Source organism: Lepidothrix coronata, unplaced genomic scaffold (assembly GCF_001604755.1).
Source record: "Lepidothrix coronata isolate B3197 unplaced genomic scaffold, Lepidothrix_coronata-1.0 Scaffold128, whole genome shotgun sequence".
NCBI lineage: Eukaryota > Metazoa > Chordata > Aves > Passeriformes > Pipridae > Lepidothrix > Lepidothrix coronata.
This window is the reverse complement of record NW_016690308.1, coordinates 909,156-935,884: the sequence shown is the minus strand read 5'-3', so window position 1 is coordinate 935,884 and position 26,729 is coordinate 909,156. Positions and strand designations below refer to the sequence as shown.

The 26,729-nt window shown below is 38.7% G+C and overlaps 1 protein-coding gene across 2 annotated transcripts in view; it reads left to right on the top strand.

Annotated features, from left to right (window-relative positions):
* Positions 1-26,729, top strand: part of XYLB (xylulokinase) — an 89,512-nt gene that overhangs the window by 15,545 nt on the left and 47,238 nt on the right. For both annotated transcript variants that reach the window (XM_017826509.1, XM_017826508.1), the window contains exons 8-15: positions 1,689-1,761; positions 6,932-7,050; positions 8,204-8,285; positions 9,302-9,342; positions 9,753-9,868; positions 11,933-12,048; positions 14,237-14,310; positions 15,686-15,782. In XM_017826509.1, the coding sequence (XP_017681998.1) occupies positions 1,689-1,761; positions 6,932-7,050; positions 8,204-8,285; positions 9,302-9,342; positions 9,753-9,868; positions 11,933-12,048; positions 14,237-14,310; positions 15,686-15,782 (718 nt within the window). The remainder of the gene's footprint in view (positions 1-1,688; positions 1,762-6,931; positions 7,051-8,203; positions 8,286-9,301; positions 9,343-9,752; positions 9,869-11,932; positions 12,049-14,236; positions 14,311-15,685; positions 15,783-26,729) is intronic.

Below are 26,729 nucleotides of genomic sequence, written 5' to 3'. Positions count from 1 at the left end.
ACTCCTGTCCTATGATTAGAATATGCCAAACATCGAGACCCATGAAGCCAGGCCACTCCTGATTTTGTATTACTGCAGTTTTTGATAGCATTAATCATATTTTTTTTGTGTTTTTTTAAGATTTCACCCCTACATGAAACAGTTAATTTCATGAGAAAGTGAGTTGCAAAGTCAATCTATATTTTGTGTGAGAATGCTTAATTTTTATTTTTTTTTCTTCTTTTCTTACACATTCTCATTGTATAAGCTTTAAACTAGTGAGGTATGAGATGAAACAGAACATTAATACAGTCTGATCATAAGCTTCAGACTAAATTTAGAGAAACATACATTAAAGGGGGGAAATGGGTCCGTGGAACCAAGAACTAGTCAGGCCAGTTTCAGTCTTTGAGGGCTGGTTGCAATAAAGCTCATGCAAGATGTTGTGTTCAAGTCCAAAATATCTCCCTGCCAGCATTGCTCTCGGGGACCCTCAAGAAGAAGCATTTGAGCTGTTAGCAGCTTGGCAATCTCGATGGCATGTGGAAGGTGGATGTTTTCCCTCCTGTAGGTCAGCTTGCTAAACTGGCTGATTCACAGTTTAACTTCATCCTTTTCCCTTCCATTTCAGGCAGCTAGTGCCCGCTGGGGCACCACAGAAGGTAGGCCTTTGTTATCTAAGCAAAATGTGATATATTCTTGGGGAGAGAAGCATGAAGAGCATCATTAAATTTCCTGGCCATTATAACCACCTCTCAGAGCTCTGGCTGTGGACTGTCCTTGAATGCTGTGTGAAGCAGTGGGTTTGTGATCATTAATAAAACACCTGTCACTGCTGACTCACTGGACCAGTAGAGACTGGATTCTGTTCAGTTATTGGGTGACAATCATATTTCTTCTGAACTAGTCACAGCACAGAATAAGGAATTTGTCAGCTTCTGTGCCAGCTTCTTGGGAACAGACAATGCTGGACCATGCAGAAAGCTTGATGGCAGCTGATTAACTTGAGAGTTCACATGGCAGATGTGAAGTGGAAGCAAGTTCATGTTGGATCATTGTGTTGTGTCATATGGCTGGGGCATTTTTTGGCCAGTATTAGAAGCCCTACAGCTGGATTTAATGCAGTTGGAACATACCCTGAGGCAGAGCTGCAGGTAGCAGTTCAGTTTAAAGCCTATTATTACCACCTCCTGGGAGTAATTCCTGGGAGGTCTGAGGTCTTAGCTGGGAGGAAGGCAAGGAGTCACATAAAGGTGCTGGCAGAACTTTGCCAGAGCTTCTAAAAAGCTTACAGACCTGCGCTTGGAGTGGACCAGAGCATGGTTTCTGGGCATTTCCCCTGTCATCAGCACACAGGTGGTTTTGTGGTTTAGTTTTTTTTTTCCTTAGAAAGTGTCTTCCCTTGAAATGAGATTCTGTAATACACCGAAGTTGTGAATTAATTAACGATAACACAGAGTATGCTAATATACTAGATGTGTTTTGCATGTTCAGAATGCAAAGCTATTAACAGCTCTTATAGTGCAGTTACTTCTGGATTGATATCTGCTGTATTACTGAGACAGTCAGAACTGAATAATCCTTCTAGGTGTATTTTTGTGTGCTTTCTGTGCCTAGCATTAAACATCTATTAACATTTTCTGCTTTCAATTACTTAATTATTTACTTTCTTTGAAGTGAATACTGATGGGACTCACTTTTTCTTGCAGAGAATCTCCTTGGTTAGTAGCTTTGCAGCCTCCCTTTTCCTGGGAACTTATGCACCCATTGATTACAGTGATGGTAAGTATGTGGCCTTTCCTCATAGTAACAATTTAACTAGGAAATTTTCCTCTCCATCCCCACCTTACATAAAAGGGGGACAAGGTTTCTGCTATTTGTTTTCAGCCTTTAACCATCAATGACAAGTATATTAGATTTTAAGCTAAGTTACTCCTTTCAGTGTGTTGCTTCTTTTGGCAGTGCTGTCTGTCAGCTGTGCTCATCTATCCCCATCAGACTGTGATTTCCACTTCTATAAAATGGATCCACAGAAAAGATTCTTAAATGCAACCGTAGCTTTATTTGCTGTTTTTTGATGCATAAAGGGATGTTGAAATATCTTTTAAAGGCATCAAAAAGTTGTGGGTTTTTTAAGCTAGATTTCAGAGTTCTGATATTAGTTCTTGCTTTTGCTGGTTTAGCTCAGAGTTGCACAGGATGTGGACATGAAGTTTATTGTGATTATTTTTTCCCCGCCTAACTGGAGTGTGGCTCTTCAACAGAAGGATATTTTCAAAATGAACTAGAAAAAAAAAGCATAAATGAAGCAAAAAAGTACTAAACCCAGTTAAAAAAAAATCTTCCATATCTCTCTATTCATCATAACAAAGACAAAAAAGTGACAAGGCTACTGTCTCTCTTTTCTATTGTGTGATATCTCAGTTACCCAGCTTTTAAACGGCAATTTTAAATGGCAATTACAAAGGAAACCACTTTCCTGGGAGCTGTGGTGTTATTTCTAAACAGCATTTTTGATTCCTTCTCTGAAACTAGAAGATATATTTCAGAGCTGAAAGGTTAGATAACAAGGCTCTCTAAGGAATTTTTGCATTATAGAGATGTAGTTGACACCCATGTGTTAAGACCAACTCATTTTTTCTCCTTTGTTGTTCCATCAAAGCTCATAGGAAAAGACAGGACACCTCAATTTTAGCTAATGGACAACTTTCTCAATATCAGATCTTCCAGTTATACTTGAGACCTTAAAAATTGCAAAGCAATCCATGCTTATTTTGCAGCACTTGTGAGATTATTACATCTGTCTTCTAGTTCTGCTCTGTTGCCAGGTATTTTCACAGGTGAATTTTATTTTTTTTGGTGTATTATTGGCAACAATAACTCCTAAGAGATTTGCACTTTGCTCCTCAGCAGGCCCAAATACCGAGCACTTCAGCTGCTCAGCCACCCACAGAATAGCTCCATGTCCTGTATTTCAAGAAGATAGGGTGAGATCTTCAAGGTGCTTTTTTTCGTGAAGAAATATGTTGCTTTTAATTTTTCAATGAGAGCGACGTGTTAATTTTGATTCAAATGTTTAAAATTATACACATTAAAAATATTTTGGGTGTGAGGTGACTTTTTTAAAATAATGTTACTTTTCTGTTTAGAAGCAAGTGGAGGAAAATTGTACTTCTTCAATTTCGGAACATGAAAATTTGAACCAAGAATATTTTAAACTACGGACACTTAAAATTTGCTTAATTGGAAAATTTTCTTAGAAAACGTATCACGTTTTTCAAAGAGCTCTGGGACAACCTGTTCTGTTACACCTCTGGATATTTACGGAGCTCGAATAAATGTTATCTCCTGTTTAGAGCATGTAAGATTATTAATTGTGTGAAAAAAGACAAGAGAACTGAGCAGTTACAGTTCTCTTTACAAGACAAAAGATTTTCCGGCATTGTAATTTTGCCTCATTCATTCCTTTCTTCTGTTGACATAATGAGAGAGAATTCTAATTCCAGTAATAAAATACAGTGTGTGCAGTAGTTATTTGGATGCAGCTGAAAAACTTGTTTTCTTGTCATCTAGAATTTCTTGCCATTCACTTGATCTTTTAAGTTGCACCTGTGTATTGTAGTTTAAAATGCATCTCTCAAAATAATGTTCAGATAATAGACCTATTCTTCATTTCTGTAGGTTTAACTTCAGGTCATATCATCTTTAAAAGACCTTGTCAAATTGTTTAGCTCTGCACAATAACTTATCCCTGTAAATTTGCAGGTTATTGTAGGAAATGTGCTATTCAGTTTCAGGATTTTTTCCTTTTCTTCTTAAAGGTCCAATCTCTTAAGGTTCAAATCATTCCTTGTGAATAGCTGAGCACCCTGGGTGATTTATTTAAAAAAAATGAAATTACCTTCTAGTGGAATGAAGAATTATTTTCATTTATATTGTGCAGATGTTAAAACTAAGATACATTTGGGAACACTTGGGGCATTGTTTCTTTTAGAAGACACCTCAAAGAACAGCAATTCAGCTCTTGACCTAGAGAAGCTTTATCTTTTGAAATGCTTTTCTAAGAGCCTTAGGCAAACCATAGCTTAGCATACTTGTTTTTTGTTGTTCTATCAAAAAATGATGTGTTGGACCGAGGCCTTTTCAAAAGGAGTGTGGTGGCCTGAATTTACTCCTAATGTAGCTTGTGAGGTGTCAGCAGTTACACTGCTCAGGGTTTTAGCTCACTGAGAAAGCAATCCAGAGGGGTGTAATACAGAGGCACTTACCTGCTTATAAACATGTGCAAATATTGATCTTTACTTTGTTGATTAATAAAACCAGTTATTCTGCATCCTTCCATCCTTGTAATGAAAGTGTTTGTATTCTCTCCCGTCTCCCCAAGTGTTCAAGCACTTACACTTTTGTATATGTAATAAATATTAGCAAGTCCTGATTGTGCTCCTGGTCATTTTATGCTAAAAGTATGCATTGAAATACAGAATCCTATTCATCCACATATTGACCTTTTCCTCAATCCTCACTAGACCATGGTCTTGGCTTTTGACCTTCACTGCTGGTGAGGTATCCATTTGGAGTGACAAGTGGAAGGGCTGCCTTTGATTTTTGTTTTCTTCCCTTAGTTCTCAGGTTATTACTAATTTTATATGTTAAACTTTGTGGTGTAGATTGTGACTAGGGGTCCTAAAGTTAGGAGCTCAGTGTGCATCACTCCTCATATAATCAAAGGGGCATTCAGCTCTGGTTTTCGCTTTCCACTGACTAGAGATTCTCATGCCCTCAGTTGGACAGGATGAATCCAGGCCAACAGATTAATAGTTCTTCTAAAATAGTTGTTTCGCATCTTTTAAATGAGTTTCTGAGGTTGGGGGAAATTAGCTCATCTCTCTTTTCTCAGGGCCCATTAAAGTCTTTGTGCCACTATATCTACCAGTCAATAAACTGAAGTGTTTTTTCGGTATAATATAAACCTTCAGTTATAAAGGTTAGTGATTTTCCTGTTTTATGCAGGAAGGATTGGAGGCTACCCTTATGTCTTGCAAAATTGCATTGGAGGATACTGGTTAAATGTTTCTCAAGGCTTGCAGGGTGTGGAGCAGGAAGATTTTTTTCAAAAAAAATCCAGAGAAAACAACAAGTAACCTTTCCCTAGTAAAATTCCTATTTATTTAAAGATTTTGTTCCTCACTAATTATTGTAATTGAGTGAAGGGGTTCTTGGCCTTTTAAATTAGGGATTTTTCTGGGAAAAGTTATAGATTTATGTATTTCCTCGTAGAAAGCCTTCTTGTGCCTGAGAACATTGAACGTGCAGCTGCTTACACCCTCTGCCTCTGAGAAGTGCAGACGGTGACTCTGGTCTGAGTTTAACTTGGCAAGACTCAGTTTACCCTTGGAAGAAGGGAATGGCTGGGTTTAAATCTAGCTCTTTACAGTGATCCTCCTCAGAGAACTGAGGGAAGCTTGGATTATTCCTGTGTCTCAGCTGGAGAGCTCAACACTTTCTGTTTACAACACTGTGTGGAGCACTAGGTCCAGACCTGGCTGGTAGAGCTTAGGATTGGACTGCACAAATGTGTAATCCCTTTATAAATGTTATTAAACTCATTATTAAGCCTATGCAAAAAAGGCTGCTGGGAGCTGATGGGGTGGGCTCATTCGTGGCTGTGTAACCAGCAGTAGTGTATGTGTGGAGTGTGTTGCAGGCATGTGCCCTTCTGCAGAGTATAAGCACTGCTGGAACCTTGTGATGTGCTGGCTGAGATGTGGGCTGCATCCTTTTGTTCCTCTACCAGCATAACAAGCATAGTTTTGTCCCACAGGCACTGCATATGGCATCAACTTCACCATCTTTGTGATTTTAAAGATGTACTAAATGGAAAGAAATTTCAGGTTTTCCATTGTGCTCAACCAAGAATATGTCTGTGTTTCTGAGATAAATAAATTATGGGCTAAATGGTCTTTAAAATGAAAATGCTGTTAATCTGGAATAAGACTACCATGTCCCTGAGCAGCACTAACCAGAAACTCATACAGATTTTCAAGTCTAATGAAATGTGCAATTAAACGCATCCTAGAAACGTAAGCAAGGGGTGTGGAGTGCTCAGGATGTTATGTAGATATGGCCACTAACTAACTTCAATTAACTTTTAAACCAGCAATGAAACAGTGAGGAAAAAGCAATGAGAAACCAAACCAAAACTGCACAGCCCTTCCTTAGATCTAGTGATAGTTCTGCTGAGGAAATAGGTGACCAAACCAGTCATTTAGGTTGTAAGGTTGCCCTCTTGCAGGTGTTGCAGTTTTCAGCTGGGCTGTTCAGCATTTCTGAAAATCATGACTTTGGTATTCAAAACTGGACTTTCCAAACTAATCTCAAAATTAGAGGCTATGCTTGAAAATTTGTCCTCGCGCATTTTTTTTGACTTCTAAGCTTTTTTTTTTTGTCATCTCTTAAGAGGGAAACATCGATGTGGAGGAAGCTTGGTTAGCCTGGATTTAGATGCTTATAGGCTTCCCTACTCAAAGGTAGTAGTGTAAAGCCATCCCAACCAGGGAGGGATTTCTTCACTGTTAGGTCTCAGGTGAACACAACATGCCTTCAAGTCACAGTGCTGCATCATTTTTAGTTAATTGCAGTGAAGTCTTTATCTAAGGTGGATGATTTGAGGAGCAGTTGACGAGGAGACATAATTATTTTTTTTTTAACTCTTAATTTAGGAATAACTGAATTGTCTAGTGCATTGTGCATCAGGGAAGCATTTTCTGCTACTTTTCCAGGTGAAAGCTCTCCCGAGGCTGAATTATCAGTATCCTTTATGCTTAGAAGAGCTGAAACCATTCTCTTTGAGTGTAAAATATAAATCTGTAAATTTTCTGCTGGCAGAGTTTTCTGATACAGTGCTGTCTTTTTGTTTAATCCTGTACACTTCCTGTTTTGGTCTGTCTTGTAGGTTCTGGTATGAACTTGCTGCAGATTTGGGAAAAGGTGTGGTCGAAGTCCTGCCTTGATGCTTGTGCACCTGGATTAGAGGAGAGACTAGGATGCCCTGTACCATCCCATTCAGTCCTGGTATGTGCCTGTCTAGAGGACTTAGAAGCAACAACTGGGGCTTTGTGCTGAGAGCTGTGCTAAAAGCATTTCTTGGAGTGTATTTGTGTGTGCACACAGACACAATGCATGCACAGCTATCCTCAGAGCAAAGCTTCTTGATTTAATATTTCCAGGTGTGTTGTGAATGTGTCTGCCAGAGCATACATGGAAATCATTAGCTGGCATCCACCACAGCTTTGATGTCTTTGGATTCTTGCATGCCCTGGGCTATGATGAGAGAATTTTTGGTTTATGCCCCAATGATTGGAATCTTTGGGGTTCCCTCCCATGCCCACAAGCACCTGGTCACTGCAGAACTGTGCACGGGTGTTTATTACTGCAGAAACAGAACCCCATATTTGCATTTCTTTACAGAGAGCTTGTTTTAAACAGTTTGTAGAGTCAATGAGGTAATCTTTGTGAATAATCTGGGGTATTTAAAGCTCCTCAGTTTGTGTAGCATAATGGTGAAATCAAATCAAGCCTCACATCTCCTAGACTAAATGAGTTTAGTCTTACTACCCAGCAGATGTAAAACAGCATAGATACCCATCACCTGATCCCTCTGCATTCAGTGCTGATCTGTAAAGGAGAGGAAGATATAAGAAATCGTTATAGATGTCCTTGTACATATAGTTTTCTTCTCCTAGTTTTTCTCTATGGCTTTTATGGCTGTCAAGTATGGCTTAAAAGAACACAGTTCTTGACCTCTAAAATAATAGGGGTCATATTCCAGCATTTTATGTTGTGTTGTGATGTGATGTTGTGTTTCCTCTTATGTTTGCATTGAATTTCTAATTTCTATGTATTAATATTCATGTATATGTGCAAAACAGGTAGGTGTGTTTATGTTACTTGATGTGAATAACTGGAGAAAACCCCAAGCTAAAATGCTGCTATTTACTAGCCTATGTCAATATCTGCTCTTGGGAGTATTTCTGTATGGTTCTCAACAACAACAAAAAAAGTGAGTTAAATTTTTTAAAAATATTCATTTATACCTGAAATGCACAAAATTATTATTGTAGCTGCTCATTTTTTTTTTCAGTTCTATGTTGTAACACATTATGTCATACATTCCAATTTTTTTGAATATTTTCTCCTCTCTTTCTTTCTTTCTTTCTTTTCTTAGGGGACCATTTCTCCATATTATAGTCAGCGTTATGGGTTTAGCCCAGACTGTAAAATAGTAGCATTTACAGGAGACAATCCAGGTGAGATGATTAACTGTGTAAAATTCAGTGAATATGGTTATGTATGTACTAAAATTCCAAATCAATCTCACTGATTCTTAGATGCTCCCTATACAATGAAAGAATATTGTGTTTATCAGCATTAATTCTTCTTTCCAACACCCTTCCATCACTGGTTTTTCTGAGATGGAGACGTCTTGGATGAGCTGTGTATGACAAATTAAGTCTCTTTTACCAAGTAATCAGGGATGAATTCATTTGCCTCTTGATAGCTTCAGTTTTTGTTTGCCTGCCCCTAAGAAACTATCCTTACTATGAACTGCCAACATTTTAGCTTAGAAAATATGAATTAAATCCATTGTATCTTTTCCAGCTAAAAGGTGGAGATGGATCTCATTGTCTTTCTCTGAGAGTTAAAGCTCTCCTTTTGTCAGACTGATAGATCTCAGTACAAGGGAAGGTGGTAATTTAGGGTCAGTTTTTTTAATCCTGGAGATTGTTTCAGTGTAGAGCAAATTTTTCTGTTTCTCAAGACTGTGAAAATAAGATACCCATATTACAGCAACATATGCACGTCTGAATCAAGATGGAGGCTTCATGATGATATATTTTACATTCATATTCTGGGAGTTGGGTAAACTGCATTTTCCAAAAGTCCAGTTTTTTCTTCTAGAGATTCAAATCCAGCTTAGTCCAATAAATATGTGAGTAGTCTGATGGAAGTGGGAGTGTTTCTTCTTTAAAGTGTGTTGTTAATCAAGGGTCCACTCTATTTTAAACCTGAATACATAAACCATTAGATAATTATGCAGTTCTGTAGTCTGTTGTCTTGAGCATTTTGATTTTGTTAAAAGTCCCTCCCTCACCCAAATGCTTTGCCCATCTTTTATGATGTATAGGCCAAGGCCATCGGGAGCATATTTGCCATTTATATTGAACTTTGGGATGGTGAATCCAATATATTACAACCTCTCATATAATGGGTTTAATTGAGTCAAAGAACTACCTTTTTATCTGGTGCTTTTTTTTGCTTTCAGCATCATTGGCAGGGATGAGACTCCAAGAAGGAGATATTGCAGTAAGTGAAAACATACTCCTGAAAACTGCCCATATCCTCTAATACTTGAAATACATAAAAATGTAAATAGTTGTAGGTTATCAGTTAAATATACCTGCTAGTGTTGATTTTCTGTTTATTGGATTTACACTTGTTTTATTTCTGTCAATCTGTAAGCTGCCTGAAAGATTTTAAGTAAACTCTTGTGACTGTTTTTAACTAATGCTCCATTAAAACCTAAGTCTCCATCTAGTAGGTATTTCACTGGCATGACAGCCTAAGTCAGAGCTAGCTTCGACACGAATCCAATTGACTTAATGTGTAATTTAAAAACAATTAGTGGTAATAACAAATGGTTTTAATTTAATTTCTGTATTGCTTTCCATGCACATTGTGATAACGCTTCAATTACTTTTTTTTTTCCCCTCCAGATTAGCCTTGGCACAAGTGACACACTGTTTCTGTGGATCCAAGAGCCAACTCCTGCCTTGGAAGGCCATATCCTCTGCAATCCTGTTGATTCTCAAACCTATATGGCACTTTTATGGTAATACCGTTTATTTTTTTGGTACATCTGGGATCAATAGCATATATTTCCTTCTCTGTGTTAGTGTTTTTTATTTCTTTTGCAAAATGATAATGAATAGAACATTCAGCATTCTCTACGGTACATTGCAATCTACCGCTGAAACATTTCCATCAACGTTATAGCATCCCTATTGTTTAATTTGAGTAACTGAAACTGCAGAGTTGTGGAGGATGAATTCTCATGGCAATAAAAAGCTGAAATTATTTTTGCGTGTACGTAGAGCCAGTTCACCCTGAATCTCAGGTACTACATTTAATGTGCAGGAATAACAAATCTTCTGAAATGGAATGTGAAATGTGTGAATCCTGACCAGGCTGCGTAACTTCTGTGCTCTTCTAGTGGTCCAGGTGGGACATAAATGGAGCAGGTGAAGGTTCCCCTTCCAGAGAGGAGTATGATCATTGCTGTTCAGGGATGTGTTAGGCTGTGCATGAGGAAAATAGTGAGATCTCAAGAAACCCAGCTGAGAGAATGATCCTCGTGGCAGCTCTTGGCTGCTGTGATCTGGGAGTTGTTTGGCCCCTCTCCAGTCAAGTAGGTGGAAAGGTGCCCTGAAGCTATGTTTGCCCTCACTGAGTCACTGTATTCCAGACTAAAACTTCCAAACCAGGTCATAGTGTTTAGGCAAATATTTTCCAGTAATACGCAGGTAAATTTTGTGTCTAAATCCCCTGGACTGTAGATGCTTGTAGCTCAAAACTTCAACAAAGATCAAGTCTGCCTTTGAACTGTAGTGTTGAGTCTTACCTGTGCAGTAGTAGATGAGAGTGGGAACAGTGTCCATGAAGTTGAGTTCAAAAGCATGATGTTGATTGCAAGTTACTCACTTTCATAGTGTGATTTCCTAGCAGGTTTTTTTTGTTTTGTTTTGTCTTGGATTTTTGTTTATTTGTTTGTTTTTTAATTTACATTTGAGTTTCTCTTTTACCGAATATGTTCCCTACTTTTTCTGTGTAGCAGAGCTATATAAACAACCTGCTTGTAACAGGAAAGGAGATATTGAAGCATTTTTCTGAATAATTGTTACACTGCTGTTCTTTACTGCAAATTAACATGTGGTTTGGTGGAGTTGGCAGTGCTGAGTTAATGGCTTCTGTTCCTCCTGTCTACTAATTTCTGACCTGACAGTTTCCTTTTTGCACCGATGCCCCTTTATTTCTAGAATATTTGAGTTAATGGAGGACCCTCAGTAAAAGAAGAGTTCCTGACCTACCGGGCAGAGTATTTATATAGAAAACTCAAGTAACTTCAGCTGGTGCTACTGAGCAAGTTCAATAATTTCCTTGCCCCCATTTTGGGTATTTCTGTGCCTCTTCTGCTGAGTTTGTCTGATAACTCTGTGTTGGAGAGTATTCAAACTGCCTTCCCCTGGGTATGAGTCCAATGCTGCAGTGTTTTGCAGGAGTGTGATATTCACAAGGAAAGTGACTGTATAAAGGATGCAAAGACCATAAACACTGAAGAGATGCATATTTTACTGCATGGTTTGTTTACTGGCTCTGGACCACAGGCTGCAGATGCAGCTGTTGTGCCCTCCCTTTGCCAGATCCTGGCACAGAGCTAGATATCGTAAGTCTTGTTGGATCCAAGCTGGTTCCATGCTGGTACCATGTTCCTGAAACAATAAATGCAATGTAGAGACACTCTTTCTGCTCCTTGCAGAGCCATCTCAGAGTGACCTTTTGAGCTTGGTGTCAGAGTACTTCTCCGAGGAGATGTCTCAGCTGTTCAGAGCTAGGCTGGGTTTAGCATGACCTGCCAGACTGGATCTAAGCTCATTCAGTGGAGATGTGTATACCAGCATCTCTGCACTGCGTTCCTCAACATGTCTCATAATATTTGTTTTCTCTCTTATCTCATTTTCTCCCTCTCTTTCCATAATGAAGTGATTGTATCTTTTAACTTGGCCACCTTTATTCAGGTGATAATCTGAACACCAGTATCGAGTAAAGGAACAAAATGCTTTAAAAATCTGGAGCCAAATGTTTTGGAAAATACATACGGTATGTTTGTGTGTTTCAGTTTTAAGAATGGTTCTCTGATGAGAGAGAGGATCAGAGGTGACTGTGCTTCAGGCTCCTGGGATGAATTCTCCAAAGCCTTATCATCAACTGTTGCTGGAAACAATGGAAACTTGGGTATGAACCTTAGCAAGGCTGGGAGTTTGAGGGTTTGCTTAGACACATACTTGAGTGGTGTTGTACCTACTTTTTACTGATGATGAAGGCCAAGAATTAAGCTGACTAGAGCAAGGGAAATTCGTAATGTGTACTTAGAAATGCCGTATTGACAGCCTAAATGTCATAATAGTGTTTTCCTTCAATATTTACTAAATAAGAAAATTGTATTTATGGAATTTTTTTGGTCATTGAAAGGGTGTTAGTAACATCTTAGCTGTAGAATGTTTAAAACTAGTAATTTCTGAATGAGGCTTTCTTTAAAGTTAGTTTCTTTTTCTGAAGACTCAAACCAAGTGAATTAAGTAGCTCCATGTTATTTCTTTCTCAGTCATAACTCTAGAATTTTGTGCATATTGACAAAGCAGTGATGTCAAGGGATACCCAGATTCCCTGAATTTTCCCCAGTGTATGTCACAGAGTCATTTTATCCCTGTTTTTCCCCTTGTTTTGGTAAGGGAATGAAATGAAACAAAATTATGATAATGGAAATATTTTTAAAATACTAATAAACTCATGGATTTGAAGTTTTACATTATTTTCTTTCCTACAGTTTAACATTTTACAAGTCTATTATATAGCTCTGGAATAAGCTATTGAAAGGTGAGCATATGTGTAATCAAGATTAAAATTAACCATTGCAGAGCAGGATTTGAAATCATTGCCATCATCCTAGGTGTGAATTGATATGAGTAAAATTAATGTAAAAATTGTAGGTAGTAAAGTTTTTAAATGTAGATGTTTTAGCTATAGAAGATTTTCACTCCTTAGAAGAGTGAATTTATGGTACAGCCTCTTGACACTGTGTGATTAGATTTTTCATTTTTAGAAGCTCTGTTATGTTGTCTGTCAAATCCAATCTCTGTGGGGTTTTAAAATGACCAGGAATCTCTTTTCACTAGAAGACAAATCAATTCAGGTGTTTTAGAAAATGGGAAGAAATTATTCTAAAACCCCAAAGTCAGCCAATTTAGACAGTATTAAAAAAAATTGCAAGTTGATGAAAATATTGTTGCTGATATCAAGGATACCAGGACAGGGCCTTAACGTTTTAAAATATGTGCTATAGTATTTTCACTTGGATCCTCTCTAAATCCTCTATAGAATGGGTGTTTCATGGAAGTCATCCCCAATAACCTGTATGATAGAATAACCCCTGAGTATATATGCAAAAATTCAGCAATCTCCATAATTTGAGTGCCTGGGGGAATCAGAGCTAAGGTGTAACTGGTTATGCACCCACCCTTTTATCCCTTGTTCCCCGCACTCCCTGCTGGGTGAGGAGATGCCTCTGCAGAGGTTTGGGGGTCAGAAAGGAAATTTTGGGATATACATCCCTTGACAGGGCCTGCAGATCTTTAACACACACAGTGTTGCTTACTGGCAAGTTTCCAGAATGTTTAGACAAAAAGGTTATGTGTGCTAAGGCACAGAATTATTTTTGGGGGGTTTTTTGCCTCATAATCGGAGAGCTCGTAGGGCAGCACAGTCTTGTTCCAAGGTTTGCATCTTAGAAACTCTCTTTAGTTTCTTAGCTGTTCTCTTCAGTTTTTCTGTCCTCATTTTTTTTTGTGTCCTCTCTTGAATATCTTTTCTTATCAACCCTTCTTGCCATTAACACAAAAGAAATCTCTCTCACAGTTTTTTCTACAAAGCATTGCTGCATTTCTTCAGATCTCATCAAAACTATTCAGAGACCAGCTCTGCTTCATGACTTAAAATATCTGATGTTCTCTAATAAGCTCATGAAATCTAATCCAGTGTATGAAGTGTTCTAACATTCCTGTACTCTTCTTATTAACTTGCCATTTTTTCTGTGTGGTTTTTTCCCTTCTTTCACCCTTGCATGTGACCTACTCAGAATATTTCTAGTATGTGTGATGTATTATCTGTGTTACTTGCATGTGTGCATGTTCTGGTGGATGTGTCCTCTTTTGTGGGCTTGGTGTTTATTACACTTTTGGGATGCCTAGAGCCAGACATGCTGAAGGACCCATGTTTTGTAAACTGAAAGAATCACAGATTCTGTGGTGATTCAAATGTCCAAATCCATGATAAACACTTACTTTCACTTTAGCTGTGTGCAGAAATAATATTCCAACTTCGGGCTGGGAGCAAACATGACACTCTTTCATGTCCCTTGGTGCAGGTTTCTACTTTGATGTGATGGAAATTACTCCTGAAGCAGTTGGGATTCACAGATTCAACAGAGACAACCAAAAGGTAGTAATAATCTATTTAATGTCTCAAACCTTGAAGGAGAGATGTCAAGGTTACAAATCTTTGCCATTATCTTCCCCCCCCCTTCTGTCCGAGATACTTGTTGCCAGTTATTGATGCAAGTCCCTGGGATGATATTTATAAGGAAGTATTTGGTCTGTAGCTTAAGAGTATCTACAGTGCAATGTCTGAACTAGAACTTAAATGGTATCTTTTTTATGAAATATTTTCTTTACTGGAAAACATGGATTTACTGAAACCAACACTGTCTTTGAAACAGGATTAACTTTAAGCTTACTGAGAGCTTAGTACACGTACATGTCTCAGTCCTTGTCTTCTAAATTTCGTGAAGCACAGATAAGAATGTGTTGAAACTTTGGGCTATAATATTTTCTCTTTTATCTTGCTCTAAATGTGTATGTAAACTAAAGACATCATTTTGCTGTCCTGCGTGTCTTGGAGTAACCTACAAGCTACACAGTCGTATGCAAGTAAACACAGGCTCAAATCCAAGTGGAATAAAAAAGAAATTCAGTAATTCAGTTATGGAAAATTCTTTTGTTTTGGTTTGGTTTGGTTTTTTCTTTGTTTTGTGGAATGGGTGTTGTTTAATGTCTGACTTTCTGGGTGATACTGCGACTCAAGAGATGTCTTTGATCAACCATGACTCCCAGTTGATTAGACCTCACGTAGGTGAACAGAGATTGATACAATCTCTTGTGTTTGCAGTGTAACACTAGTCTCATAAGTGTTTGCCATTAAATGAATGCTTAATCACTTCTAGCTGTTATACAGATGTAGGCACTTACTTTAGTGCATGGAAAACCTCAACTTCTTGTGAAATATTCCTTGCATTTGTTTGTAGTTCAATATTTTCCTGCTTCTGTTGCCTTTCTCATATTCTGGTTGACAAAAGGACAGGAAAAATGTTATATATAGAAACTAGCTAAATTAATGAAAAGATTACATGGTTTCACTTCAGTGCAGGCAGAAATATATTTAAACTTCTGTGACATTGCTTAATGCATCTGAATTTTATCTACTTGCTTTAATTTTATATTTTTGAGATATTGATTCTTAAGCAGCCCTTGGTGCTGGGAAATGCACAGAGAAGGGTTTACAACTTGCCATAGAACCTCTTCCTGTTGTGCATCGATTTCAAGTTTAATGGATTTGCCAACAGCACCAAGGATGTGGGTTGGGTTCTCTGTCGTGAGTCTTTAGGTCCATCTTGTGTGTATGGGTGAAGAACTGGGGCCTAGATGGAAGAAGATCTCAGGGTGAAGACAAGGATAATCAACTTTAAATCTGTCTTATGTTTTTAACCACTCTCCAGCTTGGCAAGGTGTTAACTTGATGCATTCCCTCTTTGATACAGGTTTCGGGCTTTCCAAAGGAAGTGGAAATACGAGCGTTGATTGAAGGGCAGTTCATGGCCAAGAGGATTCACGCTGAAAAGCTGGGGTATAAAGTCTGTAAGTATGATGAGCAGCTGCAGAACTAATGGCACTGGAGACCAAACACGAAGGTGGGAGCCCCCTGCAGTAATGTCAGTGTTGTGACTCTTGTCCTGCCTGATGGATACAGAAACTGTTATGAATCCTCAATTAGTCTCTTGGAAAAATTATTGATGGTATGTTGGGTGCGAGGTTTTGCAGATGTTAACTTTGGCGGAACTGGTGGTTTAACTTTGAGATGACTTCTTTTTCAAGTATTCTTGCTGTCTCATTGTTTCTAAGCTGCACTGGGAATTTTTAAATAAGAGTTTGGGCTTTGGTAGCTTGTTAAGAGAAAGGAAGACCAGCCTTCTGTCTAAAGCACAAGACTGTAGCTCAGAAAATCTGAAATCCGTGTTCAGTTCCTGGATCTTCCATAAGCTGGTCACTTACCTCATTACCTCAGTTTTCTGTTAATAAAGCAGAAGCCCTTTCCTTGTCTTGTGATTTAAAAAAGAATAGACCCTGCTTCCTAGAATTTATTTTATGAATAGATTTTAGCACATTGGAACAACAAAATCAGCCAGTGTTTTACCTGTAGAAGTGGGACCAGATCATTACTAGGTGTACAGTTCTGCAAAAAGAATACAGTCAAGTCTGTAAGATGTTTTATTGGTGTTTCCTGTCAGTCTGTCAGCCAGTGGCATCTTAAAATTACTGAGTTAATTCATCTGGAGGGTTTTTAATCAATGTTTCATTTTTAAAAATCGTATTATTTTTATTTACATCCTGACCTCCTCCTTCACAAGCCATTGCTTGACTCCTACCTCCAGGCTTTTATCAATAATCATGAAAGATAGAATTTTTTCTTTGTTTATTTTTAAGAGAGAACTCCAGGAGCTGGAAATTGAGAAAATATAGAGATACTGGAACAAATCACAAGGCTTGACAACACCACCTCATAAATTTACGCTGTAAAGGTTTTCCTGTTATATATTTTCTTATATACTTGAAACTATATTTATTTGGGGAGGTTATTTATGGAGACAGGTAGAGTTTCAAATAGATTGTGTTTAAAATGCCTGTTTATCCTTCATTCTTAGATTCTGCTGAGCCAAAATCTTGGCTTATATAGCCTAGAAAGCTCATGGCTGAAGAGGACACCTCTGCACTCTGTAAATGTCAGGGGTTGGACAAGCACTAGAGTGTGAGAAGAGCTATTTAAGATATCAGACAACACTGACATGGAAACAAATGGGGAGAAATTATCTGTAAATACATTTAGGCTGAGAAGGACAGCCAAAAATCTAACTAGTTTTAGGATGTGGCTTAATAAGCTTTAAGAACTCTTCATTAATACTTCTTTAAAATGCTGTAGATGCCTACAGTAAAAAGGAGATAAGTGTGATTGGATTATGTTCCTGCAGATTTGTTGGAATAGTTTATACTTTTGTTTTGCTGCATCCCTAGGGTTTTTTAGCTATTTGGTAACTTAACAGATGAGTTGCTTTAAAAAAGAACTGCTGTACATAGTGTAGGCTGTGTGCATCTCCCACTTCTCCTTAGTGGTATTATTTAAATGTCATACTCTGTTATCTGTGTAGTGATGGCAGGCTCACATCTGCATTTGTTGTGTGACAGCTCTGAAAACAGGGTGTGTTCAGAATGTGTTTCAGGGTATGGACGAGCATTGTGGGAATTACTCCGGCATTGCCAGACTTTCTCTTGTTTAATAGCTGCTGTTTTTCAGGCTGGTTTTTTTCCCTTTTAATGTGATTTAAAAGCTTATTTACTTTTTGGATAAAATACACAGTCAGGACCCTTGTGTTTGTTCAATTCCTTTTAGGCCTTGTCTACATGGGGAATTTACTTTGATATTTCCCGGAATCAAGCTGATTTACATTCAGAAATATAATCACAGGAGTGTAAATCTTGGATTTTTTTTTTTTTTGTTGCTCTTGTTTAGACCAGTGAGAGAACACAGTAATAACTTCTCACAAGATCTGGAAAGTTATGTGATGACACCTATTAAAGTGATCTGTAACAGACATGTGCGTGACATGGTCAGTCACAACAAATGCCTTGCTGTGGTGCCTCGAGATTTGTGTGGTGCATATGAGTCAGAAACCTGGCTAAGAATTTCCCCAGCTCTGGCACCAAGGTGCTGGAAAAATGATTTTGGCAGCTGTGAACCTGCCTCTCTGTTCTTGGGCCAAATGCAGTTTGGATGACTGTAATCAGAAAAGCAACAGCGTACGTGAGAGAGAATTTTTGTAAAAATAAATAAATAAAAATTTGCCATGTAGAGTTCTTGGTTATGCACTGTGAACAGGACAAACATTAGATAATCCCTTAGAATTTACTTTCAGTTAATGAATGTATTATCTTGCCAGGAGCAGTATTTTGAATCCTCAGTCTCACTAGTGCTGTGGGAAGAAGTGCAATGATGCTGAAAGAGCCTTTCATAGGTGAGGTTTTGGTCCCAGTTGGATGGGTCTGGTACATTATAGATCTTATGTAAATTACAAATAATAGTTTAAAATACCCCTTGAAACAGCTCTTCAGGTGCTGTTTGTGCTGCCTGCGGGCCTGAGCTCAGGTTTCAGTGTGGCCCTGGTGCCAGTAGAGGGCAGGGGATTCTGTCTGATGAATCTTGTCTTTGAGGCTGGGATGTGTGTGTCAGCCTTGTTTTGAAAATGGCACAGAGTCACCAGATGATCCTTAGTAGAAAGGTTAAACCTTACATTAATTGTGATTTAGGGCTTTTAAAAGTGTGTGTCACTCTGTTCTAATTGCTCTAATCTTTCTCAATCAGATTCCAGGGGAAATCATTCAGTAACACCCTGTATCCTGTTTTGCTTATGTGCTTAAGAGGTGGACTGAGTGTTGAATCTAGAAACAAACAAGTGAAGTTTGGTCTGTCCCTGTTGTTTACATCCTCCCATTCAGAGATTCATGCAGATAAGGTGAAGTTTTGCTGTTCTGCCTTTATTTTCCTGAATTTTGATGGTATCACAAACCCCTTCTGTTTTGTCACTTCCTTTTACTCTTGCAGCCATCCCCCTTTGAAAGCTGAACTTTCAACAGGAGTTTAGAGGCTGGACATACAGCCATGCTTGCTGCATGGTTTGGGGACTCTCTGAAGTCAAAACCATGGTAACTTTGTAGAGAAATGACAGTGTCTGCAGCTCAGTGACACAGGTGATCACAGCAGCCATAAAGCTGTCAGTGGTATAGACTGATCTGGCAGTATATACTTTAATAATCTTGACAATCACTTCAGAGTTGCTTCTATTCCTGACCAAGCAATCCTAAAGTTCACCCTAAAATTGACTGACTAGAGAATGTTGCAGTGGTCCTTGCTTGGACCTTGTGAATCTGTCCTGGTGAAGACTAAAAACCTGATTATTTTTGGGAGCAAAATCTATTCCCCTGCCTACTAACAGATGAAGTAACTACTGTCATGATGTATGCTATGTATGTGGAAGGAAAAGAGCACACATGTAGGGGTTCTGGTGTTGATCACACATGTAATCAATAGATATTTAAATTATATGCTGGCATACAGTGTAGAAACCTTCATGTCATTGGTAATCTGAGCCCTAAATCCATACATACTGAGTCAGGTGTGTGTTAAAATTGTGTTAAATAAGCCTTTGTGGGACTGCAACAGCAAATAATAAATTCTGCCTTGTAGGAAGACTGATTATCTGTGATGGAGCCTCTGTTGAAGCTGTAAACTTTGGACAGGGCTTTCTGCCTTCATGTTGTTGTGCCTGTCGGTGATTTCATAGTACTCCAGTTGCCCAATGTGTTGTTTTGTCACATTTATACCTTTAGGAATCTTATTCTGCCACGTAACTCTCATCAGCACGGGCAGGTGGATAGAAGGTGTCGCATTTTACAAGTCGGGCTTTGCCCGTAAAACCCCGTGTCTGTGATTATTGTGTAGTTTATAGTTTCTTACATACATAAATCCATCACTAGCAAATAATGTTGGTGCCCTGAATTGTACTGACCGTACTTGGGGCTTAAGTACTGGCTGGGGTGACACAGACATGCCTTGGCTTTGCACTGGTGTAAGAATGAGCCAGTTTTTTTCAGTGAGGTGCATTCTTGAACAAAACAGCAATCCTGCAGTGCTTGGAAAAGAAAAGGGGAATACCAGTGCATGCTGGGTCTGATTTCTCAGTGATTAGTGGGGGGACTTCTGTGTCTGAAGAATTCAGTCTAAGATTACATGAGGGTAAACTCCAAAGTGAAAAATTTCCCTTTTCTTCAGGTGGTGTTTTCTTCCGATGCTCTTTTCAGCAGGCTGAAGTTAGCAGTAATGTGTGGCTCTTTATAAGCAGGGAAGGCAGTCTGATGGTGTGAGGAGAGTTCAGAAAATAGAATCATGGAATTACTGAGGTTGGAAAAGACCTCCAAGATCACCAAGTCCAAAATTTGACCTAATACGCCCACGCCCACTAAACATGTCACGAAGTGCCATGTCTACTTGTTTTTTGAACACTTCCAGGAATGGTGACTCCACGGCTTCCCTGAGTGACCTGTTCCAGAATATCAATTAGTACAACATGGAGCAGTTGTGTTTCATCCTTCATGTTGTCACGTGGAGGCACAGAAACCTGAAGGCAAGATGTGAGGCTGTCACTTCACAGCAAAGTGTGGGCACATCGGAGGATGAAGTGTCTCTCCAGTTTGGCCAGGCTGGATGCCACTGGTCCTCAGGATGATCCAGGGATGCTTTTGTGTCAGACTGTGAGACAGGTTTTTCTGTTGGTGGTTGTCTTTGGCTGACTGGATTTTATGATTGTAGTCTCCAAAACTCTTAGGAATTATTGGGAACATGGGAATATGTGTTCTGTCAGTCGCTTTTGCCTTCCCTGCTAAGCATGTTTCTTCTCCAGTTGTTTTGGCTGAAATGAGGAACATTGGGAGTGAGGCCATTTTGTAGCTGCATACAGATTAAATTGATGTTTATGCCCTGCGGGACTTAAATTTCTTAGAGAGATCAATACTAAAATGTTGTGTTGGCTTCGTGCTTGTCTCTTGCTGTTTGCTGCCAAGAGTGCTGATGGTGTTTCAGCAGCACGAGGGCGAAGGCTTTGTTAGGGGCCTTTTGCTTCAGCAAGTGAGTGAAAACAGTTTAAAAATGATTAGAGGACAGTGCCCCTGATGGGAGGTTGAAGTTTTTTGTTTGAAACAATGGTGAATAGTGGTAACAGTCGGATTGGAATGTGAATAGATGTGAGGCAGAGTGTACTGTTTGGTGTGCAGTGCAAACAGACCATAGATATGCCTTGCCATCAGATCTTAAATCTATATTTTTGAGGGAGGAGTGTTGGCTCAAGAAGTACTTTGAAATTCATCAGAGGCAGGATCTTCCTCCCAGATAAGCCAGTCATTCTGCTGCAGAGGATATTTGTATTTTCTGATGAAACTTCTGGCTGATAAGAGTGCCAGTGTGAGACGGGCAATACCTTGCCAAGAACTTGACTGTGTGCCCTCTTATTTTCCACAGAGCATCAGACTTTTATCACGTAGCTGAGCCTTCTAGGCACGATCAAGCAAGGCTTGGTTTTAAGCCAGTGATCTGGAGTAAAAGGTTGGTTAACTCATTACCAATTCCCTGACCAAGTATTTTACAAAAAAGGGCTTTTTTATTGTTACTTGGCTCAGGAGGATAAAGTATTAGTTTAACTAATTTTTTAAAGGATTAGATAAAATGTCTCTGAAGGAAATGACCTCATGTGCCATAAGGAAACTGCTTACGTGCTCTAGAATTTTTCATGCAGTGGCTATTGTCTTTCTTTTATTTTGTTTTATTGTTGTCATACATATACAGGAAACACAATGAAGACAGAAAATCTGAAGAGTTAATAAAAAGATTGGAAAGGGTACTATCTGTCTTTCTTTTCTGACACGATGATAAAATGTTGTCATTGCTTGAACAATTGCTTTTAATGTTTGGTCAGCAAAAGACCAAGTATGTAAATGGTTCAATTCCTGTGCCCTGATGTTAGGAGAGATTGTTTATGACTGTGTCAGTGGATATACTGTTGAAGCAGAATTCAGAAAAATAATCAAGCTGTCAGTTTGCTGGTTTTGTTAGAGCTTTGTGGATCTCTGGAAGCTGGGGACTTGGAGATCAGTTGGGCTATCTACTAAATCTCCTTTTATTGCTTGTTTTTTGAGACTGATCTACAGTTTTAAATCCAATTAGATTAGCAAGGGAATGACATGACTGCAGTCTATAAGTACCTTCTTGGGGAAAGGAAACTTGATAGTATAGGACTCCTGAGCCTTACAGACAGAAACATTATGGTTCAATAACTGGAAGCTGAAAGCAGGCAAGCCTCAAATGACAAGCAAGGTGCAGATTTTTAACAGAAACTGAAATCAAACAGTGCAGCAATTGACAGTGGTGTAGTGAATTCTTTAGCACTGGCTGTTTTAAGAACAAGATTTATTTTTTTTCTCCCTAAAACCAGGTGCTCTGGTCTAAAGAGATCTATTTATGTAATAGAAAGGTGAGTTCAAAAGATGAGAGTGGTCCATTCCATCTTGGACACATGGGAATCCTTAAGAAATGCCATTGCTAGGAAGTTCATCTGATTCACAGCTACATACACATTGCTGTGTATTAATCATTTATCCCTATAGCAGCTGTTGTATCACTGTAGGTGATGACCTGTTTTCACTATGATTCTGCTTGTAAAATATTACATTTACCTTAGTTGACACTTAGTGAAGTGCTGCATATTTAGTACTTTATATCTTTCTTTCTGTGTCTTTCTGTATTTTCATTTTAGTTGTTCAAATTTGACAAGCCTGTTAGTGAACTCTAATGAGCTCTCCCAAGATTCCCTAGTCCCTCCAGCTGTCTTTCCTTTTCTCTGGTTTAAGGTAATACAGCTTCTTTTACGCATCTCAGGTTATGCATCACTTCTGAGCACTGTCTCAGTGCTTTCCCTTGCATCAATCCACACTTGAGGATGTGAATGTTAACAGGGGTTCTATTTGAGAGGTCATTCTTTCCCTACCTACTCTACTTGCCTGCAAATACAGTGATTTTTAGCTGTGATTCTTTGTGGCATAAAATTAGGCAAGGCAATTTTGCCTTATTTTAAAAAAGATTATTGCTTAAACTTTTAAAACAATTTTAAATATCTAAGGCTTTGCTTCCATCCAGGCTTTGACTTCCAGAGGACGTCTACTCAGTGCTTACTCAAATTATCTCAAGAAAAAAATTACCAACCACCTCCCACATTTCTTGTTTAAGTAAAACCCAAGTAAAAGTTCACACAACTGTGGACAAGGGTGATTCTGCTTTCTACTTGTATAAATTTTAATTCTCTTTGAACATGAAGAATTAATTTGGGAAACTTTTTTTTTTTTATTATTTCTGGCCCGTGATTTTCAAGAACACACACGAAGGGTATTCTTTAAACTATAATGTTATTTAACCAGTTCATGGTGTCTAATTTATGCACTAGCAAAGGTGTGCACGGTGCATGTAAAATGACAGGTCTCAGCCCCAAGGCTTTCACAATGTCAGTTTAGTCCAAGTGTAAAGGGTGGGGAAGGATGGGAGTTCATGAAAAATAAGCTTCAAGTGCAGTGTGTACTTCTCAAGTTCTCTCTCTGAGGTGAGTAAGAACAGAAATGTGTTTGCTTTGTGCTTGTAGGCTGGAGTTTGGGATCAGTGTCAGGACTGACCCAAAGAAGAAAAATCGGATGTGTGGAAGAGTGAGATTAGAGCATCTGTAGAATTAAGTCCCTTAATGATATAGTAGGTGACATGAAATTCCCGATCCCAGCTTCTGGACAGTGATATAATTTTTCTCTTTGATGTTCAAAAGGCTGGACTTGACAGAGTCTTGCAGTGACCTTCAGCTTGTCAGCGCTGTAACTTTCCTAGTTGGAAAATATAGAGAATGGATGAAAGAACACAAAGAAAGTTTGCTTGAATCTGAAGTTGTCTTTTTCTGGCTGCAATTAGAGTGATTGTACAGCATCAGACAAAGTAAAACTAAACTCAGGAGTACCTGCTGAGCATTGTACATCAATTACTATTCAAGTAGAAAGTGAGTTTAAAAATGGCCACTTCTCTACCACTTCTGTTGGTTTTAAAGTATTTGTATTCCTTTTGACAATATCTGAAGCTTAATACAAAATGTCAAGAAATCCCTGAAAGCTGGCAATTTGAAATTAAAAATAGAAGTATGTATATACATACAAGCAAAGGGTGGGCTCGTGATGGTTTTATTTTTCATAGTGTCTCAAAGTGAATTAGCTCTTTAGAGGATACCTTTACTGCAGATAACTGCACTTGTCAATCTTTGTCTGAAATGTTCCTAAAGTGTGGCTTAGCTCTTAATGTTTCACCTCTGGTTGTGCCTATCTCGGTGGAGTCTTCTGAAATGCATATTTATGATACATTTTCAGAAGTTCTGGTGGATGAAAGTTCAATTAACTCCCATTTGTAGAAATCAGCTGCATCTTTATCAAATATAAATCTGTGGGCTTTTCTACTTCCACTTTTGCAGTAACACCAAGTGAAAGGAATGGCTGCATAGGAATTTGAGTGAGCTGCCAGACTCTTTTATGAAGAGTTGGGCCTGTTCAGCCTCGAGAAGAGAAAAATGAGAGGGGACCTCATCAATGTGTGCAAGTGTCTGAAGGGAGGGTGTCAGAGGATGGAGCCAGGTTCTTCTGCGACAAGCTGAAGATGATGTACAGGAAGTTCTGCCTGAATTTGCCTACTCTGAGGGTGACTGAGCACTGGAACAGGTTGTCCAGAGAGGCTGTGGAGTCTCCCTTACTGGAGATATTCAAAATCCATCCGGATACAATCCTGAGTAACGTGTTTGACAGAGGGGTTGGACTGGATGACCTCCAGTGGGTCCTTCCAACTTTATGTGTTCTGTGATTCTGTGAATGCTCTGTCGGAAAAATCCCACCAGAAGGTGTTCAGTGTGCACAGACACATAATTTTGGATTCTTTCTTTGTAGAAATCAGCAATACTACCAAAGGTAATGATACTAAACAATGTGTACTCATTATAGAAGTAGGATCAAATATCAGTATTATTTTGGACAACAAATGAAGTGACTTGTAAATATGTTCAATTTTGCCAGCCTAAAGTTGGTAGCCAAAGTTTCAGTGTGCTTGCCTATCTAGCCAATGTACTCCAACATTTAGCAGCTTTCTTCAGAGTGTTCTTATGTCTTGTTTTCAACAGGCTGATATCACTTTAATTACATTTCAAATATGGGCTTTGTTGGTAGAGGGCTTTGTATCCTAGAGGTATCCATGTGCTGAAGGGAAGGCTCCTGGGGGTTCTATTCCAGCACATCATTGGCTGCCCTCTCTGTTTCCAGGACCGGATCCCTCAGTTCCTTCCCTCTCCATTGCTGGTATCTGTTACCAAACAGGGTAGATGTCAGTATTTATGTGCACAGAGACATTTCCATGTGTACACCTCAAGAAAGCCGGAGGGTGCTCAGCATTGTTACAGGTCAGCAAAATATTTCAGTTCTCTTGGTGGCCAACTTAAAACACACAAAACAGCAGAAAATAATGTCATATATTAGCCTGTGTAGCAGCAGCCCTGTGGGTAGAATTGGAATGAAAGTGGTCACTGGTCAGAGAGCTGGAGGGATTTTGAAGGATATTTTCAAAAGCATTAACTCTCTTCACTCAAGGTGCTCTTGATCTTTTTTTCTGTGTTTATGCTGGTCAAAAATGAACTTTTTGTTATTTTGAAGTGGTTCTAATTATGATGGTAATACAAATGTACAAGTGAAGAGCTGCTTGAGTAATCTCTTCAAATTAAGTGCACTTCTAGTTAAATGACTTAAGTTTACCTGCAAATGAACAGTTTTGCTGCAGAGAAAGTGATACAAAGCTCATATTGGGTACTTAATTTTGTAAACATAAAGGCCTGGTGCTCACTGAAATGGAGGTGAACATCAAAAGCCATTGTTTTTAAGTGTGACACGTTAGAATAAGAAATTGTTGGCATATCTATTTGAAAAGGTGGAATTGTGTTCATAAGTAAATTGCAAGTAATCAGGACTTAGTGACTCCTAGTACATTTTTGTGCTTTAAATTCCTTTTTTATTCATTACTCAAGGGTATTAAATTCTATAAAATACAGTAGCTGCTCTGAGCTGCAGTTCAGGTCAGTGCCAATTTTGGGTGTTATCTAGGCTGTTACTTAAGAGAGTAATCACTGCAAGGGCATTCCTGTTGATTTCAGTGTTGCCATTTGCATGAATAATCATGAGAACCAGGAGAGTGCAGGATTATTACCCTGATTTCCAGTCCCTGTTATATGCTTGAGAATGAGCTTGACAGCTCCTGAGAGGCCTGGCCATTTCACCTTTCTTTGCTTCAACCAAGGGACTAAACTTTTTTGGAGTGAGCAGTTCCAGTTGAGAGTGGCCTCAGTTTGACTTCTTGCTTCTACCTCCTCCCTACATCCTCACTGTCTGACATGATGGCACGTCCAGATTCCCCAAATCAGCTGGACAATCCATGAGACTACAAAACCAAAAGTGTCTTGAGGGCTGAGGTAGGATGTGCTGTATTGTGCTTGCAAAACAAGGAAATTTTATATATAAAAATGGCTAATTATACACTATATATATGTGTGTGTGTGTGTATGTATATAATAATGCCTATAGTAATGCCTATATCATACAAATAACTTTTCTGTAGAGGATGGGAGGCAAAACTAGAGATTTACAGAAACCTTTTTGTTATTATAACTGACATTTTTCTGAAAGGAATATTTTCTCTGAGTAGTCACTCATGCAAGTGACTGCTGCACGTGGAGAGGCAGAAAATATCTTGTGGCTTGGATAACTCATCTGTGTCTGATGCTTAGGAGTAATGCCACAAGTGTATGGAAAAAATGATTTAATGGATGGTGTATACCTAAGAGCTCCACATAAAAGGCTCAAAGAACAATTATC